Raw genomic sequence first — 20142 nt, forward strand, 5'->3', positions numbered from 1 at the left:
TACATATCTAACATCTAAACTTTAATATTTATTTAAAATAACTCCTGATAGAAATTTAATATTAGTGATATTTATTTACAGATTAATTTGTCAAAATAGTCTCCCGATTCTTTAAGGTGGGGTTATTTTAATCCCAAAATCTATAAAATTATCAATATAATCCCCATAAACTTTTAAAATTGCCTGAAATAATCGCAGCAAAAGACTATTTCAGCACTAATTTAAAGATTGTGGAGAATAATTTGATACTTCTATAAACTATAAGACTAAAATGGCCCAATGTAAACAGTCAAGGGACTACTCCAACATTAACTTATTTTTGATATAACGTTAAAGATTGTGGTATTATATAAGTAATAAAATTTAGGTGTTAGATGCATAAATATATAAAAATTATGTGGTATGTATCCAAATCTTCCTTTTTTTCTCCTCCAGTTTGATTAGCAATCGTCCAAATCGGGCTAATCAAACTGGAGGAGGAAAAAAAAAGAAGGAAGATTTGCATACATACTTGAGGTAATTACATATCTAACACCTAAACTTAAATTTTTTACGTAGATATCACCTTCCCCATGCATGAAAAGGTGTATTCAAGTTTTTTTAAAATTTTAATAGACTGGATTTTTTATGTGATATGAAAGATTTAGGTAGTATAAATGTAAGAAGTAAAGTTTAGGTGTTAGAGATGTAAATAAAAAGGAATAGGGTGATATGTCAAAAAAATCCGTGTATCAAGAGGAGATGTCCGTGTATCAAGAGGAGATGTGAAAGAGAACAAAAATTTAGTGAAAAACCAACCTTTTGGGCATCTGACAAGTCATTAACATGGACAAATTGCTGGTCCATCAGAATACCCATTACTTCACCAATTACGTTGAAGACAATCCCCGTTTTCTGTAGATCATCAGCATAGTATAAATGCATTTGGTTGGTGAGCGGACAAGTCCGAGCATGATCCACTGTGCTCTCCCACATCCTAGCTGACATTCCATTGCCTAGTATCTGCATTACATAGATAAATAATAATAACAATAAAGAAGATTTACATGCATACCGCTCAATTCTTACATATTCACATATCTAACAGCTAAACTTCAAATTGTACATATATGCCATCTCACCTATACAAGAAAAGATGCATTTCACATTTTAAAAGTCAAAATAGAGGTATTTTTTATGTGAAATGAAAGATTTGTGTGGTATATATATAAAAATCAAAGTATAGGAGTTAGATAATCTAAATATATAAGAATTGTGTTTTTGCATGTAAATGCCCCTAATAATAATAGTACTAATAAGGAATATTTACATACATACCACTGAATTCTTATGAATTTACACATCCAAAAACCTAAGATTAATTTTTTACATTTATGAATTTACAGAGATGCTAGTAATCTGATTTGTCCTTTAGACCGAGCCCACGAGAGAGCAACAATGGCTTCACCAAAACATCTTTCATACTCGTTAAACCGTGGAAGGAAGGGTCTACATCCTCACTATAGATGGAGGCATTTGTGAAATGTGATGTCTTCATGGTTGGTGGATAAATTGAGCCGCACTACTTAAAAATATTCTCGTCTATATTAAGACTTGGCTAAAGAAGGGGAGTGAAATCAATGTTGACAAGAGGTACCTCATGGAGTTTTCTATTAGAGAAATTTCCAGAGCAAGTGTGGTATGACATGGTATCTATGGATATGTGTCACATCCTATTAAGTTGTCCTTGGCAGAATGATTGTTGCACTTATCATAACACTCTTTCACAAAAAATGGGAAGTGCATTGTATACTTGTCTTGGAAGGAGTGTGAGGTATTTGAGGAGGTTGTGACACAAACTATCTTTTTGCATGTCACCAACAAGACTATCATTGGTTACCCAAAAAGGTGATGCATTCAAGAGACTGATACAATGATACCAAATACATAACAGTCCCCACTAAGAATGATCCAGCATCTCATTATTTTAGATAAAGTTGGGGAGTCTCTAAGTGGTTTCTGGAAGGCACAATAGAATAAGCTAGGTACAAAATTCCATTTCACTTCAGTGGCACACTCACAAATAGATTGTCAGATATGAGTGGTGAACCGACGCTATGAAAATATCTATAAGTGTTTCATGGGAAATAATACAGATCGTGTGATCAAGATATTTCTAGAAAAGAAGAATAAGCCTCTCCTACTCGGATAGAATGACGCGGGCATCGATACTACATTTCGTTGTATGCGAAATTCCACAAAATGCGGGATCACGAGAAAGTTGTGATCACGGTTGGGAAATAAAGTGTTGGTTTGCATTTTTTCCCCAATTTTATTTCTATCTTTCTTTTCATTTTATTTCTTTCCTATTTTCTTATTTCTAATTAGGGTATGTCCTATTAGGTGACTATTTATGCATATGCTTTTGCTATTTAGAGAACTTCTTTCTATTGAGTTTTTGTTTTGGAGATTATGTTAACTGTTTTATGCTCTTCGGAGAGATTTATCATTTTCTTTTGCAAGTGATGTACCTATATCTTGCTCAAGAACAGACGGCGGAACCTCATCACCACCCATACCCCGCCGCTTCGCTGTTTGGACGCTGTGACTGCAGCAAACTGCTGTTTGGCAGCAGGAAAGCAGCAGTTTTCAGCTTCAGGCTAAATGATTTCAGCTCGCTGCCATCTTGCCATTCATGTCGGAATCCAGCCGACATCCATCCTCCCACACCCGAGACCCATCCCACAACTTCGCTAACACCTTTTTTGTATTCTCTCATATTTTCTAGGAGCTGTAAATATTTATCAAAGGAAGATTTACAGGCATACCACTCAAGTTTAGGTTCACATATCTAGAACCTAAACTTCAATTTTTACATATATGTCATATTACTTAGGCATCAAAAGGTGCATTTCACTTAAAAAAAAAAAAGTTAAAATAGTAGTGTTTTTCTATGTGAAATAAAAGATTTGAGTGGCCTGATTGTAAAATTCAAAGTTTAAGTGTTAGATATGTAAATAGATAAGAAATATATGGTATGTATGTAAATGCCCCTAATAATAATTATTATAATAATAATGATAAGGAAAAATTGCACGCATACCACACAATTCTTATGTATTTACACATCTAACACCTAAACTTTAACTTTTACATATAAGCCAGCTTACCTATGCAAAAAAAAAGCATATTTCACTAATTAGAAGTTAAAATAGCGGTGCTTTCTATGTGGCATGAAAGATTTGAGAATTATAAATGTAAAAATCAAAGTTTAGATGTTATAACTGTAAATAGATAAGAATTAGGTGGTATGTATGTAAATGCCCCTAATAACAATGGATGCTGCAGGTGTGAGTAATAGATCAAATTAAGTGCTACGATGACTGAAAGAAACTGAGCAATACATTTCGGAGTCTCGAAAGGTCTGTGACCAGCAAAGTTAAGAAATCTTTAACGGTGTGGATGTTCTCACTGCTCAAACGCTTGTGGAAAGCGCCATCTTTACCAATCTTCTCAAGGCGCCAGACTTCATCAAACAGTAATGGTGGATAATGCTTCTTATACACTGAAAAAAAAATCATATATAACACTAATCCTTAAATTCACATATAAGCAAAGTCTCACAAATAATAGCAAAAATTTAAACAAACCTAAGGAAAATAATAAAATATTCCGTATGTGATGTTGATGGAACATTTTACATGTAGAAAGAGAGAAACAATGCAGAGCATGAAAGTAACAAACATATTTTATACTTCTCATTTACCCTCCTCACTGCTGACATGAGGCATGATTAAAATGTATAAGTTGAGTAAAAATACCATGCATCAAAAAGTCTATTATGACAAGATGCACCTCATAATTGGCATAAGCAGTTAAACAATATCATCCAAATAATTGGGCAATAAAAATTTTAAACTTTCAGAGCAAGAATATGATGAAGATGAAATAGATAGTCATAAAGAGTGGTTGTACCTAACCTAAGATACACGTCTTATAAACTTAAGCAGTTTGACTATATTAAGTTAAAACAATCAAATTAGCAACATTTTTTAATTTGGAATAAAATTGAATCCCATCATAATTTATCAGAAGATTATCATATTATACACTTCAAATTGTTCCATGGTTAAAATAAATTAATAATGGTATTTCTATTTAATTATTTAGTGCCCACATTGTTGGACGAGTGCCTTTGGTTGCACTTAATCTCACGTATTAGGTAGTTCTATTTTCTTGACTTACGTTTGACACTTTTCAAAATTAACAAAAGTACAAACTTTAAATTTTTTGTTTATAAAGCCCAAATTTATGTACTTCAATGTCACAACCCAAATCATTAAACTATAAGAAAAATACCCTTCTAAAGTGTTATCTTTATTTAATTTTTAATGATTTCGACATATTACATAGAAGAGGGATTTACATGCATTGAGCTTAAAACTGTCTTATTTGAATATTAAACACCAAAAGCTTCCTATTTACTCAATAGCACTCAACACTTCAAATAACAACCTTCTTATTCTCTCCATTACAATCCATCATTGAACTCCTCCTTTCACACACACCTCCGATCCAATCGCCCCCTTCACCAACAAGATCTCATCGCCATTTCTTTTACATCTTCTTCCACCATACACCGCAAGTTCGTTCATCCCCTTCCTCATCAAGTTCTTGTCGTGACTTTCTCATCTCTTCCTCCTCACTCACGATAATCAGTCATGTGAATATCTATCCTATTGAGATCCCATCATGACTTCCTCGTCCGCTTTATCATTGAAGAGATGTCGTTTTGACTTCCTCATCTTTTCGTCATCTGTAGTGAGATAACATCACTTCCAGTTGCAACTTCCTCTTTGTCGTCGAAGGTTACGTTAAGAAGATAACAAAGTGCTATGTTAAGTAACTACAAAATTTTAGGTGTTAAATATGCAAATGTGATAATTTAGAAAGTTATCTACGAAATTCCCCTACATTTAAACACATAAAGAGGTTAGCTAGTCCATTTTAAATAATTAGATGTTAGTTTTGTAAATAAAGAATATTTTAGTGTTACGTAAATTTTTCTTGAATTGTCATTCACAATTGACATCATTCCTATAACAATGAATTTGATTAGAAATGCCAAGATGCTATCATTTAGTTATTTCATAATAATTTTTATGAATTTATCATCCTCAGAAGTCCTACTTCATACACATAATTTATGCAGTTGTTAAATAGATCATAAATCTTATTATGCTATTAGTGTTGTTACTATTGTGTTTACTTTTCTCTCATAACAGTATCTTCATTTCAAATTGTTAATGTTACATTGCCACTGCGCCCCCCACCCCACATTGCCATTACCTATAAGATCATCAATGTATCATGGTGTAGGCCGCATTAAATCGCCAATAAAATCAAAATCTCCTAGAAGCAAATAGCCTCACAAGCAACCATAGTTTAAAATGCCACCGAACACTTTTCACCAAACCATCAAACACTATGGTTGAAGTTTCTTCCAATCACACTGTCAGTTTTGGGAAAGAAAAAGTAATAAAGAAATAAGAGGTTCAAGGATAGGGCGAGCCCAGAATTTGAACTTCATGCACTGAGCTTGCTCTTAAGAGATTATCTCCTTTCATCTCACTTAGTCTCTCCTTCTCTCCTTCTCTCAACTGGACACACTTCTCTTTATTCTAGACAATTATATCTTTTTCTATAATCCCCTTCTCTCTATTTTTCACCAAAATGTAGTTATCCTAAATCTTATTAGGCCCTCAACATGTCCACAATAAACAACTAAAATTTTTTTATTATTATTATTTTAATATCAACTTAACAATGGCGTGCTATTTTAAAAAATGGGATAAAATATAAAACCAATGTAAATGACCCCGTAATTATACCTATAGAAAGTATATTTTCACAAATTAGAAGTTCATAACATCTGAGGCTTCTGCCTCTTGCGTTATTCAGATGATGGACTTAGCCAAATAGGAAATCAATCAAAAATATTTTGCTAAGTTGAAATTTCTACTATAAAAATTGCTGCCAACCATGCAACCTTAAAACAATAGCTATCTCGCTCTTAAAAGAATATTTACATGTATAAGATATATTTGATAATTTGTAAGCCTTCTTAGTTTCCCCTATAGCTTAATAGAATGGCATACATCATTAACTCTTTGAATCATACTTCATAGAAATTCATCATAGTTGATGAAGTTCAATTTAGTGGAACTTCAAAAATTTTATTCACTTGGGTAAACATTATTTATGTTTACAAAAAAATTATGGGAGTATCAAAATACCCCATGCTTAAAATCAGAAGAATGATTTTAACTTCTAATAATATTTACAAGGATGCTACAAATTGCAACCTTAAGCACATTTGAAACAAAAAGGCAACATAATACTCCTTACCTTTGTTATCACAAATAAATATTATGTATATATATATATATAATAGTACTTTAATAATTGCATTTTTTATGCCTTGTTAACATCTCTATGTTCTGGATTTATAGCTCGAAAATAGGCCATCATGCAATAAACATCTAAATAGCCATTCTAATAGCTCATGAATTATGCAAAGAACTAGTGATTTCTAAAAAGAGGACTCGTTATGTAAATCCAACGAAAGGAGTGTAAGAGATGAACATTAAAAATCCAGCTCCTTCTGAAATCAAAATCTCACAATAACTCATTATTACTAGTAATGACTATTTTGAATAAACTATTTATATGATTAAAGAGGTTAAGCAAAAGGAGCTTAACCGTCATATTCTCATTTCAAAAACATTATCTAAAAATGAGATAACTTAAATGTTAGCCTTTGTTAAAAAAAATTAAGGGAAAAAAGCGCATTAAGTAAATGAGCCTCCAAGCACTAAAGGATTACATGAGGGATGATGTAAAAAGGTAAACTTACAATATTACAATGAGTGCTGTAGAATCGAACCTGTGAACTATAAGTGACAACTCGGGAAACTTAAACTAATATAATAATTTTGTAAATAATTTCATTACTTGGCATTATATTTTTCACATCAGATATTTAGGATTGTATAAATTTTTACTTGTGAAATGAAATAAACTTAAGCTAGTTATCTCTAATCCTAGTCATCTGTTAGAGCCCTAAGCTTCTTCCTTTCTAATTCTGCTGAGAGTTATGTGTGATAAGAGAGTTTTATCAGGTTTAGTTGTAAAATGTTGTACCCTCTATTTAAACACATGCTGAATGAAATAGAGAACTTTTGACTTATTCACTTTCAAATTGATATCAGAACCAACCCTAGCCGCCCGCATCGATCACATCCCACCACTCATGTTCTTCAGGACCCGCCACTCGTGCTTCTACCCACGATGTTCAGTGCAGCAGACACACCTGCGTCCTATGAGGGAGACGCGCCCCATGTCCAATTTGCGGGAGACTCAGTCGCGTCCAATGTCAGCTGGCGCTTTCCAAGATGTCGCCCTCCCTGCCATCACCACCATCTGTTTAGGTAGTCGTCGTTTGTCCAGATAGTTGCCGCAACCTCCTATCCAAGCTGCCGCCGCCGCCACACTTGTTGCAGTCAGACCGCCGCATGAAGAAGATCCCAATCTTGATGATGAGATAGATAAAAATCGGGTCTAAAGGAGAAGGGAATAGTTCGTGGTTTGTATGACCTAAAAAAGAGTCCAAGTGATCGAAGATGACGAGAGAAAGAGATAGTGTAGTGAGTGAAGGATTGGATCTTCTAGGAAAGATTGATCGTAAGATCCTGAAGGCCCATGTAGGACTCAAACAGGAAACTAGTGCCTTGACCGAAACCACGACTTCAACGCAAGCTTCGACCAAAGTGAAGCTAGTTCTCCCTCCCGTGGATCTAAAGCTTGATTGACCGGCCACTTATCTGAGTTATTCATGTCGGATTGAGGCAGCTTTAGTAGAAAAGATACTAGAGAGATTTCTTACTGAGGACGAACCAAAAAGTAACAGTGCTGAGAGGGATAAGTGGAGGACCGCTCACGCCTTAGTCCACAACTGGCTGCTCAACTGAATGGTTTCTGTCAATCACATCCTCAGTTGATGGCATTCGAAAGGTGAGGGACATCTGGGTAAAGTTAAAGAAGATATATGTTGATGCTCAGCATCACATGAGGGTATTCCATATTCAATGGAAGATAGAAACTGTGGTGCAGGTTGAAAAGACAATTCACGAATACTCCATAGAGTTGAAGAGGTAGTGGGCGGATTTTCATTACTTCTCACCGATGTCAAGATGTAGTGACCCATAATGCAAGAAATGAGAGATCTTTATTCAGATGAGGACTATGTAGTTCTAGGCTCATCTGAATCCCGCCTTTGATCAGAGAAGATTTGTCTAGCTCAGGCAACTATTCTTACACTAGATGAGGTGATTGTTGTGATGATACAAAAGGAGTTATATGAAGTTACACTCTGAGTCGAGTGGTTTTCGGGTGCACGATCAACATTGGTTGTTGCGAGCCCAGGTACACTAGGTGTCAAAGGGGAGACTCGCAAGTGCTACAACTGTGATGAAGTTGGTCATCTGAGCAGAGCCTGCCCTAAGCCACCGAAGGAGAGAGAGACAAGTGGGTGTCGACGGGTTGGAGCTTGAGGTTGTGGTCATGGGGATCGAAAAGATGGAAAGGGGGCAACCGGGCAAATATGGTGATAGCAAAGGAAGAGGAACGGACAGATCCAATATTTACTAGTGAGGATCATAAGTGTGGAGCTACTGAAGAGAAAGCAGAAAGCAACAGGAGATGGAGCTGAAGATGCTTCAAATCCATCAACAACAAGGGGAAACATTGTCACTTTTGCTCACTTCAGCAAAGGTATTGGTGACACACTTGCTTGTGCCTCTATTTCACCAAAGGATCATCAGAATAGATCATAGATTCTGATGCTTCTCGTCACGTGACAGGTACTGCTGAAGAGTTCTCTTCATATACTCATCTAACAATGCTGGAGAGTATACATACTGCTGATGGTACAGCACAGCCTGTAGTTGATAATGGTACAGTGAGATGCTCATTCTTTTCCTATAAGTCTCTTATCCATTAGTGTCTTTATTCTCCAGCTAAAATGTATTGTTTCTTTTGATATCCCTCAAGTTATCTTCCAAGAGAAAAGGACTGGTTGGGCCCTTGGGACTGGACGTGGTATAGTGGACTCTAGTACTTGGATCAAGATGGGGTGGACTCAGTTATGGCATCCATGGTAGAAAGTGTTGTAGTAGGAGAATCTCAGAAGAACGATGAGGATGTGTTACTACTACATCATAGAAGTATAGAGCATCCTAGTCTTAATTTGTTGAGTTAGTTGTATTCATCTATTTATGAAAAGACAAAAAATGTGAAACTTGTGTGTGATGCTTGTGAGTTTGGCAAGCTCACTAAAAACTCTTATGTCAGGCCTGGGAAGAGAAGCTCTGGTGCATTTGATTTGATACATTATGATGTATTGGGGTCTTATCCTACTAGTTCTATGAATGGTTATTGTTATTTTATTACGTTTATTATTATTTTTCTCGCGTTATCTGGATATACTTGATGAAACAGAAGGGTGGGGTAGTTACTTGTTTTAAAGATTTCCACAAGGCAATCCAGACCCAATATGGGGCAATTGTGAAGGCACTGAAATCTGATAATGAGACAGAATATATCAACAAAGCATTTGAGGACTACCTGTCAGCCCAAGAGATACAACATCAAACCACATGCTCATACACACCAGCACAGAATAAAGTAGCTGAGAGAGAATCGACATCTTCTAGAGAAAGCCCGGAGCATGATGATGACAATGAATATCCCACATCACTTATAGGGGCAAGAAGTATTGACAGCCGCTCAATTAATTAACAGGATACCCTCAAGAATACTGGAGTGGAAGTTTTCTTATCAAATGTTGAAAGGAGACAATAGTGGTATACTTCCATTAAAGGTATTTAAATGTGTATGTTTTGTACAAGACAGCAGACCATCTGTAAAGAAGTTGGATCTCAGAGTTGTGAAATGTGTATTTGTGGGTTATTCTAATACTCAGAAGGGTTATATCTGTTGGAGCCCAATTAAGAAAAGACAATTTGTAAGTATAGATGTGTCCTTCAGAGAGTTTGGCTCATACTACACTCTGGAGGTGAATTCACTCTTCGATTACTCGGCAGACACTAGAGTGGTGCAAGTGGGAGCAATATTATGTCCTGTGATATGGGATGAATCATCTAATGAAACAGAAATCGAGGAGACTGATCCCAGAGGTGGAGTGATTCATGTTGAAGGTGAACAAAGGGTGTATACATGGAGGTAGAAGCCAATTGAAGAAACAAAGTATGTCATGCCAACAAGTTTCTTGTCTCGATCGTTCCCAACTCTTGGGACACCTGCACCATCCACATTTGATTCAAAGCTCTTAGGTGATATTATTTCTCAATCGTCCACTCCCACCCCACACGTTAAGGAGAAACTCCCGCAGCAATGCGGGGCATCCTCCTGATTGTTTTGGGTGGGAACTTGGTATTGCAAACTATATTTTTTATTCTAACATCTCATCTTTTCATGGAGCAACATTGCATCATTGGATCTGTCTCTGTACCCAAGTGTTGGCATGTTGTAAAAGAAGATCCCAAGTGGAAAGCAGCAATGCATGAAAAACTTAGAGCTCTTAATAAAAATCGAACTTGGGAGATTGTACCACTACCAGCAGGGAAGAAGGTTGTTGGATGCAAGTGGATCTTCACAGCAAAACAAACTCCATAAGGGAAGGTGGAGAGGTGCAAAGCACTAGTGACAAAAGGGTACAGTCAAACATATGGCATTGACTACGATGAAACTTTTGCACCAGTAGCAAAGAAGAGCACGGTAAGGGCACTGGCTTCTCTGGCTGTGAATGGTGGATGGAGACTCCACCAACTTGATGTGAATAATGTTTTTCTTCATGGGGAGCTACTGGAGGAGGTATATATGGAGATACCACCAGGATTCAATACATCCCAGACAGCTGGTAAGGTGTGTAGGCTCAGAAATTCACTGCATAACTTAAAACAGTCTCCTAGAACCTAGTTTGATAAGTTTAGAATAATGATAATTGACATGAGATATTTGTAGATCAATGCAGATCACACAGTGTTCTTTCCGCAACATGAGGGGCACACTACCATACTTGTTATGTATGTCTGTGACATAATTATCATTAGTGATGATGAGGCAGAGATTACTTAATTGATGGAAAATTGGAGAAGCAATTTGAAGTAAATAATCTATGACAGCTCAAATAATTTCTTGGAATTGAAGTTGCCCATGGACCTGAGGGGATGGTCCAATCCCAAAAAAAATATGTACTTGATCTTCACACGAAGACAGGTATGCGATGGTGCAAGCCTCAAGTCTCTCAAATTGATCAGAAAATCAAGCTCAATACAGAGGCAGATGAATCAGTCGATCGTGAGAGGCACGAGAGCTTGGCGAGCCGCCTGATCAATCTATGTCAGATTTGACCCTATATTCATTTGTAGTAAGTGTGGTGAGTCACTACATGCATGATCCAAGAAAGGGTCATACGGATGTATTGTATCAGATTCTGAGGTATCTGAAGACTGCACCAGAGAAATGATTGATATCCAGGAAGAATGGACATGTAGATATATGAAGGCTTATGTGATTCTGACTGGCAAGTCGTGCTGATGACAGACGGTCCACATCGGGGTACTGCATATTTGTAGGTGGCAACTTGGTCTCGCGGAAGAGTAAGAAATAGCCAGTTGTAGCAAGATCAACAATAGGGTCATGGCGTTAGGAGTTGCTAGAGATGATGTGGTTGAAAGCTTTGTTGGTTGAACTCAAAGTAGATCCAGGAACTCAAATGAAGTTGTGGTGTGACAACAAGTCGGCAATCAACATTGCTAACAACCCGGTGCAACACGATAGAACCACACATGTGGAGATTGATAGATTCTTGATCAAAGAGAAGCTGAAATGAATTTTTGAAACTAAGTCATGTAGCTACTGGAGAGCGGGTGGTTGATTGTCTTGCTAAAGGGCTTAGTTCAATGGTGTTAGCTAGATTATGTGACAAGATGGGCTTAGTGAATATATTTCTCCTATCTTGAGGGGAAGTGTTGAGAGCTATGTGTAATTAGAGGGTTTTATCGGGTTTATTTGTAAAACGTTGTAACCCCTATTTAAGCACATATGCTGAATGAAATAGAAAATTTTTTTGCTTATTCACTTTCAATTAATTTCAATATAATGAACTTCATTACTACAACTCTGCAACCTTCATTTCTATATTCTCCTCTCTTGCCCTTTTTTTTCAAAGCAGTGTGTTATATGCAAATACTTTCCATTTTTGCAGACTTCATCACAATAATGTTGCAAAATAGCCTCATTATTGTAGCCTTTATCACTGCATTATTACATGTAATTACTTTTAACATAGTTTCACTCTCCATAGACAACAATAACAATACTAGCATACACTTGGTTTCAATTCCCATAGCTAACAAAAAGAAAACTTTAAGATTGCACATTCTTAGGAGACAACCTTGAGACCTAGAGAGATAAAATACAAAAATTGTAAGAAGATCTAGCAAAAAGCTAAATTTTGATCTATGGTACCGACAATCTGAGAATTGTTATGGCTAAGATCTATTTAAGAAATTTTAAAGGTTTGGAATGATCTCATGAAGCTTAATTGTGATAGCAGGTCAGCCGGTTAATATTGCACTACATGGTCATACAAAACGTGCTGAAATTAATAGGCACTTTATAAAGGAGGAGCTTATCAATGTTCTAATATATACTCCATTCATAATCACTTGTGAATTCATGGCATTCTTGCCAAATGATGTCAAAATAAATCTTTCCAAAAAATATCAAGCAAGCCTGGAATTGATAGCATCCATTCATTTGATTAAAGGAGAGTGAGATGCCTACATAATTTCGACCAACTAGAAGCCACTCTCACCAAGATTTTAAACTCTCTTTCCTCTTCCACCACACCTCATTATTCCGTGGGATCCCAACTGTCTGATCATTAATTTATAGACTATTGTAATTATTTTACAATTAATTATATTCCTTATCATCTTTTTTCTATTAGATGGTTTCCTAGGATTGTAATTATTTACATGTTGAAATTAAATATAATCAATCAATTCTCTGATTCTTGTCAGGGACCACTAAAAACTTGCTAGTTATGAGGCATAAATTCCAATCATTAGGCTTCTTGAGATGCACAAAATTATAGACCAAACTAAAGAAACTAGGGAATATAAAAGATATTTATAGCACCAATGCTTCTGGTAAAAACAAGTACAATAAGGCAAGATCCAACCTAACAAAGCACCTATATTGTGTGAGCACAACAATTATCCTTCACAAAATGATAAGATAATTGTAATGTAATAGCATTGTCCTTCATGTCATGTTAGACTTGCAATCTGTAACATGTGAGATGGAATAAACACTTCCTATGCCAATTCATTTACAGAAAAATAAGACTTGTTAAAAAAAAAAGGGAAATTTACATCCTTAGCACACAATTCTCATGTATTTACACATCTCACACCTGAACCTTCATATTCACATACATAGCACTTTGATGTTTTAAACCTATGCATGAAAAGGTGTAATTCACTTTTAAAAGTGATACTAATGCTATTTTTGAAGTGATATTAAAGCTTCGAGTGTTATGAGTGTAAATGTGAAAGTTTAGATGTGAGATATGCAAAATACATAAGAATTGTGTGTTACGTATGTAAATGCTCGTAAAAAAATGTTTAGTACTTACATTCCCCACGATGGTCCTTGACTGTGAAGGCTTCGGTTCTTGCTTCTCTAACTCTAATACCATTTAACTGACTATCCACAATTCTTGCCCCAAGTCTAAATTTCCGACTTCTTGTCCAGCTAGAATTATCGGTAAATGAAAGCTCCCCTGCCGCACCAATCCCCTCATTGAGATCAAAAAAAATATCCCCCGTCAGGAGCGATCTCTTGCCATCCCTTTCTTTTACAACATTGTTTTTAAACTCCTCAACTGTCCAATTCCCCTGTTCATTACCTTCAAAATCACCCTCCAAAACTACTATTTCAACCTTCATTGAGGATTCAGGACCTGAAGTGACTCTTTCTCCATTCATAGTATCAACTAAAGCTATAGTTATAGAAGAAGAGTCTTCTCCATCAATTTTAGTACCAGTAAATATTGGAAGTGACAGCTTATTCAAGAACTGTAGTTGTAAATTTCTGGAGAAAGCTGGACTTATCTGCTTTCCACATTCTCTGATAGGAGATGAAATACGGCAATCATAAAAATTTTAAACAAAAAATAAAACAAGAAAACATTATTTTGAGTTACTTAACATTGCATTAAAAAAAATAGATTAGGAAAATTGTCTTTTAACTACAAAAAAATTATGCTTATTTTACCTTGACATGCTGTCCAAATGATTCGCTAGTGCCAACTCAACTTCTTCTTTCACCTGGTGGTAAATGCAGCAAAAGGTGAATTACACCTGCTGTTTCACATATTCATGCATACTAAGCAAAAGCTGAAATATTGCATGACCGTATGCAGTATATTTGCTTTCCATGAAATAATTTATTATTCTAATTTCTTATTATGAAGCAAAATTCATTGTCCAAACCAGATAAAATAAATTAAATTAAATTAATAGCAGCTTACATAGCACTACTTCTAAGCAGCTTTCTCGATTGTTCTGCTCATAAGAGAACATGTTCCCTACCATCAAGTCCCACTTATAATTAGCCATAATTCATAGTATGGTTCAAGCTGTGCAGATAATGAAGGGATGAGGTAAAATAAAATTTTAAGAATCCTAATCCTATCAAAAGAGCATGGATATTGTTAACATGTAGTAACCAAATCAGTCCAATCTCATTGATAAAGCTTATCTCAGGCTGACCAACATGAACTGGCCATATTCGGCCAAGCAAAGGCCAAGCTAAAATAATAAACTTAATTTAAATTAATATATTGTGCATTAAATATATAAAATAATGTTTAAAATATCTATAACATACTTTAGTATTTTATAACCCTTCGTATACCGCCAAGGAAAGCAGAGCCTAAAATATGCGACTATTTTCACGTCTCAACCCAACTTATTCTTTTATCAGGTTGTCAAAAGTCAAAAGCATGATTAAAAAAATCGAACCATTAAGTAAAGCAGCAAAAATAACAGAAAAGAAATTAATAAATAAAGAAAAAATAACAGAAAATTATCAATCAAAGAATCAGGGATATAGTTAATTATCATTTTCAAAATGCGTGTTAAAAACCTGGGACTGGTACTCAAATCCAACATTAATGAGCATAAACCATAGTCGCCAAAACCAAAACTTCCAGCTCAAATAAATAAATTTAGAGAATAGTCTACAACACATCATCATCAATAGCCATATCATTATTAGTAGAGACCCGGTTTATGAATCCTTGTTGTGCTTTCATTCTTCTTGAGTTCTAACTGAATTTTAACTTTATTTTGAGCAAAATCTTTTGACAAGTTCCATCCATGTTAAATTTAATCTACCTTTTTCTCTTCCAAATCTTTCCACAAATTACAAGAAGATTTATATGAATGTGCAAATCTAACGCCTCAACTTCAATTTTTACATATATGTCACCTTACCTATGCATGTAAAGGTGTATTTTATGTTTTAAAAGTTAAAATAGTGGTATTTTTGGTGTGATATGAAAGCTTTAAGCGGTATAAATGTAAAAAGCAAAATTTAAGTGTTAGATACGTAAATACATAAGAATTGGTTGGTATGTATGGAATCTTCCTAAATCATATCTATTTTCCATTGCCATATCTACAAGAAGTACAACTCCCAACACCTTCAGCATGATATTTTTTTTCCATTTTTACTAATCATACAACATATACATATACATCTTATCATACTTAGTTTTGCCACAACCAACTTGTCCATCAATGATTAGAAACAATAGAATGTTCAAAGAAGTTAATAAGTACTATAATGAATGCCCATAGGGTAGTAGCAAATAATGAAAGGATGGTTTACATACATACCACTCAATTCCTATGTATTTACATATCTAATACCTAAACTTTAATTTTTACATGCATGCCAACTTACCTATGCATGAAAATGTGTATTTTCACTTTTTCAAAGTTAAAATGACGGTATTTCTAATGTACGCCTTTTTAAAAGTTAAAATGATGGTATTTTGATGTGATATGAAAGATTTGGGTGGTATTAATGCAAAAGGTAAATCTTAGGAGTTAGATAATACATAAGAATTGTGTGGGATGTATGCAAATGCCGGACTTCAATTTAAACCCAAGATTGCAGACATTTAACTAATATTGGAGATCAAAGTAGCATTGTCATGGTCAATAAATTTATGCGTTAACAAATCCTTGATCTGAGCTACTCTACCCTAATCTGATTGATAAGCTAGACATCCCCAACCCTTCCAAATTTCCCCAAACTTTATAGTAAGCAAGGAATTAATCAAATTCAAAACAAGTGCATTGGCAGTCACACTATAAGGATGATGAAGAATGCAAGCTTACAACTCTCCGAACCAAGGGTTCAAGCGCAGAAAGCAGTCTTTTCAAGGCGTCAGATCTCAAGACATCCATAAATATCCTGCATATAAATTTCAAAAGTATTTCAATTTAGAAAATCAAACAAATAAAAACATTATCAGTTGAGCCCCAAATTTTCGGCAAAACGAAGCAGCACAACATAAATAACAATCAAATTACAAAAATAACAATATCACAGCAACAATAGAATCATAGTGCCAAGAGAATAGGGGTAAAACCACCGACCCTCTGAGCGCAGGAACCCTCTGCCTCTTCTCCTCCGGCAAACCTCCACTGCCAGCGGATGCTGATCCCTCAACGCGATCCTCCTCAGACGGAGGCTGCTGCTTCTGCGACAGCCCAGAAGCAGAAGACGGCGTTCGAACCCAGAGTAGCTGAAATGAAAAAGAAATGTGAACTCCAGCACGATTTATGGCTGCAGAACACATGAAGACCGTCAGTCGGCAGCTTCCAAAAGCCGCCACAGCCGTCGTCTTCTCCACTTTGGTGCTCTCTTCTCTCTTCTCTCTTCTCCCTTCACTCTCTCCTTCTTCCTCCTCTCATCTCTCTCGCCATGCTCTCCCCCTTCTTGTGGATGGAGGAAGCTGGGGTCTAATTTCGTAATTTCCTGTAACCGTGAAGGGCAACAAAAGGAGGGGGGCCCACCCGAATGCGCGTTGGCGTGTATATCGTGACGGTGTGGCGGTTCCTGTAGCCTCTGCAATTATGATTGGATTCGACTGGCTTTTAGCCCGTGGACCGAGTTTACGTATCCCACGGCAATGACGAATGTTTTAAGTGATGGATATAATATATGTATATATATATATATATCTATCTATAAAAATAATCTCTCAAAATTTATATAGATCTTTTAAACCTAAAATTTATAGAAGTATCAAATTAATTATAATTGATGACTATTAGAGCTCCATTTTAAAACAATCGAAGATTGCATTCACTTTTTATAAATTATGGGACTAAAACGGCCACATATACATCAACTCTCATTAAAAATTTGAGCATTTACAAGTATATCATCCAATTTTTATACGTATAATAAAAAGTATCGGAGTGAATCTCGAAGAGATATGACAGCACAGTCGTGGCAAGGCATGTCAAAGACGAGACCGACGATAGAAAACTCGGGGCCCAATTTTTGGATCAAATGTATCATGACCAAGACTAACTAAGGCCCCATTTGAGGCGATGGTAAAGCTGCGGCATGGCTAGGCCCCGTGTGTTTAGGTTGTTTGGGACAGCGGGTCAGCCACAGTGGCTTGCAAATCTCCTTAAATGCCGACAGTGGGTTGACCCCACAGACCCACTACATTCCTAGGCATTTTACCCAGGTGTCCTCCCTATTCGTGATTTTGCCCTAACTCCTCTTCTTCGTCGTTCGGTTGTGATCTCTCTCTGGTTCGTCCACAATGCCCCACACCGCCCCTACTCCCACGCCCCTCTTCTTTTGTGTTTCTCATTTCCTAGTTGGTTGGATTTGTGATGTTAGATTTTAAAATGTTATCCTACGGTGTGGATGTGTGATTTGGATGTGAATTTTTGCTTGTTCTTGGTGGCCAAAGTTATGGATTGGTTTGTTGTTTGGAAAAAAAAAATATTTCTATTGTTCTAAAGTATATTTTTGCTTCTGGAGTATCTAATATTTGGTTAGAACACTATTTTCTATTTAAGAAATGAGAGCAAGAGAGATAGAGGAAGGTTTTTTGCTTCTGGAGTATCTAATATTTGGTTAGAACGGTACAATTACAAACAACATTACCAAACAAGGGCAGAACGGTTATTCCAGAAACAGCTGTCGCACAACTATTTTCACACAGCTGCAACAAAAAACTAGTCGGCTTCCCCGCAGCAACTTCCTGAGGCAGCTAAGTTGTAGTTGAGAAGCTGCAGCTGCCCAAACAAACCCTAAAGTAACAAAACAGTTCGAACATGGGTAGTTCGATAGGAAGCAAAGAACACAGAATCCAAGTCATTCCCCGCGATGAAACCAACCTAAAGGAGAAGCTAACCCCCCGAGAATGATAGTTCAATCAGAAGCATCCAACAGCCTCCCTGAACATCATTATTGATCATCAAGACGAGTCTCGACCATCCCTCAAGACCAGTTCGTCTAAAGGCGGTTGTTTATCGAATTACATTGATTTATTCTCTGCTCGATAACCTAGATTTTCTTTGACAACTAGAACTCCTTACCAGGGATTGAGTGTCGGTAGCCAAATTTGATAAGTCAATCGACTCGACTTAGTCGGTTGAGTTAATTATGTCGACTCCTTACCAATAAAAGGTCAGCCAACTAATATCAACGAGAATGTCCAACCAACACTCTCTACTCGATCTGGCCAACTAGCGCGCCTTGCTCACTTAGCCAACCAACAATATTCACCAAGCTTAGCCGACCAGCAGCTTCTACCAAGCGCTCGCTCGTTGAGCCATAGAACAATTAGAACAATCAGGCTCTGGGTCCATATATGTAAAATACCTACAATGTCATGTACATTCCTCACTAAAGCATGGGTATAAATGTAAATTCACATATTATACATCTTTTCTCTATAAATAAGATATCATTCTATGAATAAAAGGGTAGACACACACCTCATAAATTATTGTTCATTATGCATTTCTCTCTTTCTCTATCTCTTGTTTAACAGGCTATTCATTTGATGTGATTCAAGAACAAATTTTGATTCAACATTATACATTGACATAAAATCCAAACTTCATATTTTACATTCTTGCCACCCAATTTTCTCGCATCACAAAAAGTCTTAATTTTAACTTTTAAAATTTAAAATACACATTTTTATGCTTAAGTAAAGCACCATGTATGTAAACATTTTAACTTTTAAAATTGAAAGTAATTTCATTAGCATAATATCACAAATTTTAATGAATATTTTTTTATATGGTTAATATTAAAGTGATGAAATTTAATAAAAAGTATTAGAAATTCACATAAGTGGCATGTTATGACATCACTTATACGTAACATGATATAATGTAATAATATGAAAAATAGATAGGAGTTAGCTAGGAGCGGGGCTGTTTAAAAAAGCCTGTTGTTCGTGAACAACTCATGTCCAACTTGTTAAGTTGCCCCTATTTGATTCATTCATTAAAAAAGCCGTAGCGATGATAGTCATGCAGTTGTCAACGAGCAATGATAGTAAGCATGGCTTTAGAGGTTGACGTAAAAAGTATTTAATGCAAACTCGATTAACATACTATGGCAACATATCAGGGTAATGATTGTACATTGAAAATAGACAAGCTACAATGGTTGGGCAAAGTCAGATAAATTGTCGCGACAAGGCAATGCTAGTCAAACAATGGGCAAACTGTGTGAGTCGATCGATGATGTATTAAACCAGTTAAGCAATAACAATTGAATGATAGTGATTATTGACAATGTTCATGTTGAGCGTTGAAAATGATTCTCTTAAAATATTCAAGCTCTTTAAAACTAAATCCCTCATGTTTGTTTATATTTTTTAAAGTTATTTTGATAAATTTAGCTAAGATTTAAAATAAATGCCAAAATTATAAATACTAACAAGTAAGGTGT

At 35.8% G+C, this 20142-nt stretch overlaps 1 protein-coding gene across 1 annotated transcript; it reads right to left on the reverse strand.

The window, feature by feature from the left end:
• Positions 1-798: 798 nt before the first annotated feature.
• LOC110026271 (calmodulin-binding protein 60 A) lies at positions 799-17184 on the reverse strand (the record flags this gene model as incomplete). Its single annotated transcript, XM_020727153.1, is given in 6 exon segments — positions 799-1002; positions 3384-3544; positions 13766-14259; positions 14407-14459; positions 16542-16617; positions 16803-17184. Coding segments are annotated over 6 exon segments (1191 nt in total), but the record flags the coding sequence as incomplete, so codon positions are not given.
• Positions 17185-20142: the final 2958 nt, after the last annotated feature.

Source organism: Phalaenopsis equestris, unplaced genomic scaffold, assembly GCF_001263595.1.
Source record: "Phalaenopsis equestris unplaced genomic scaffold, ASM126359v1 Scaffold000359, whole genome shotgun sequence".
In the NCBI taxonomy this organism is placed as follows: Eukaryota; Viridiplantae; Streptophyta; class Magnoliopsida; order Asparagales; family Orchidaceae; genus Phalaenopsis; species Phalaenopsis equestris.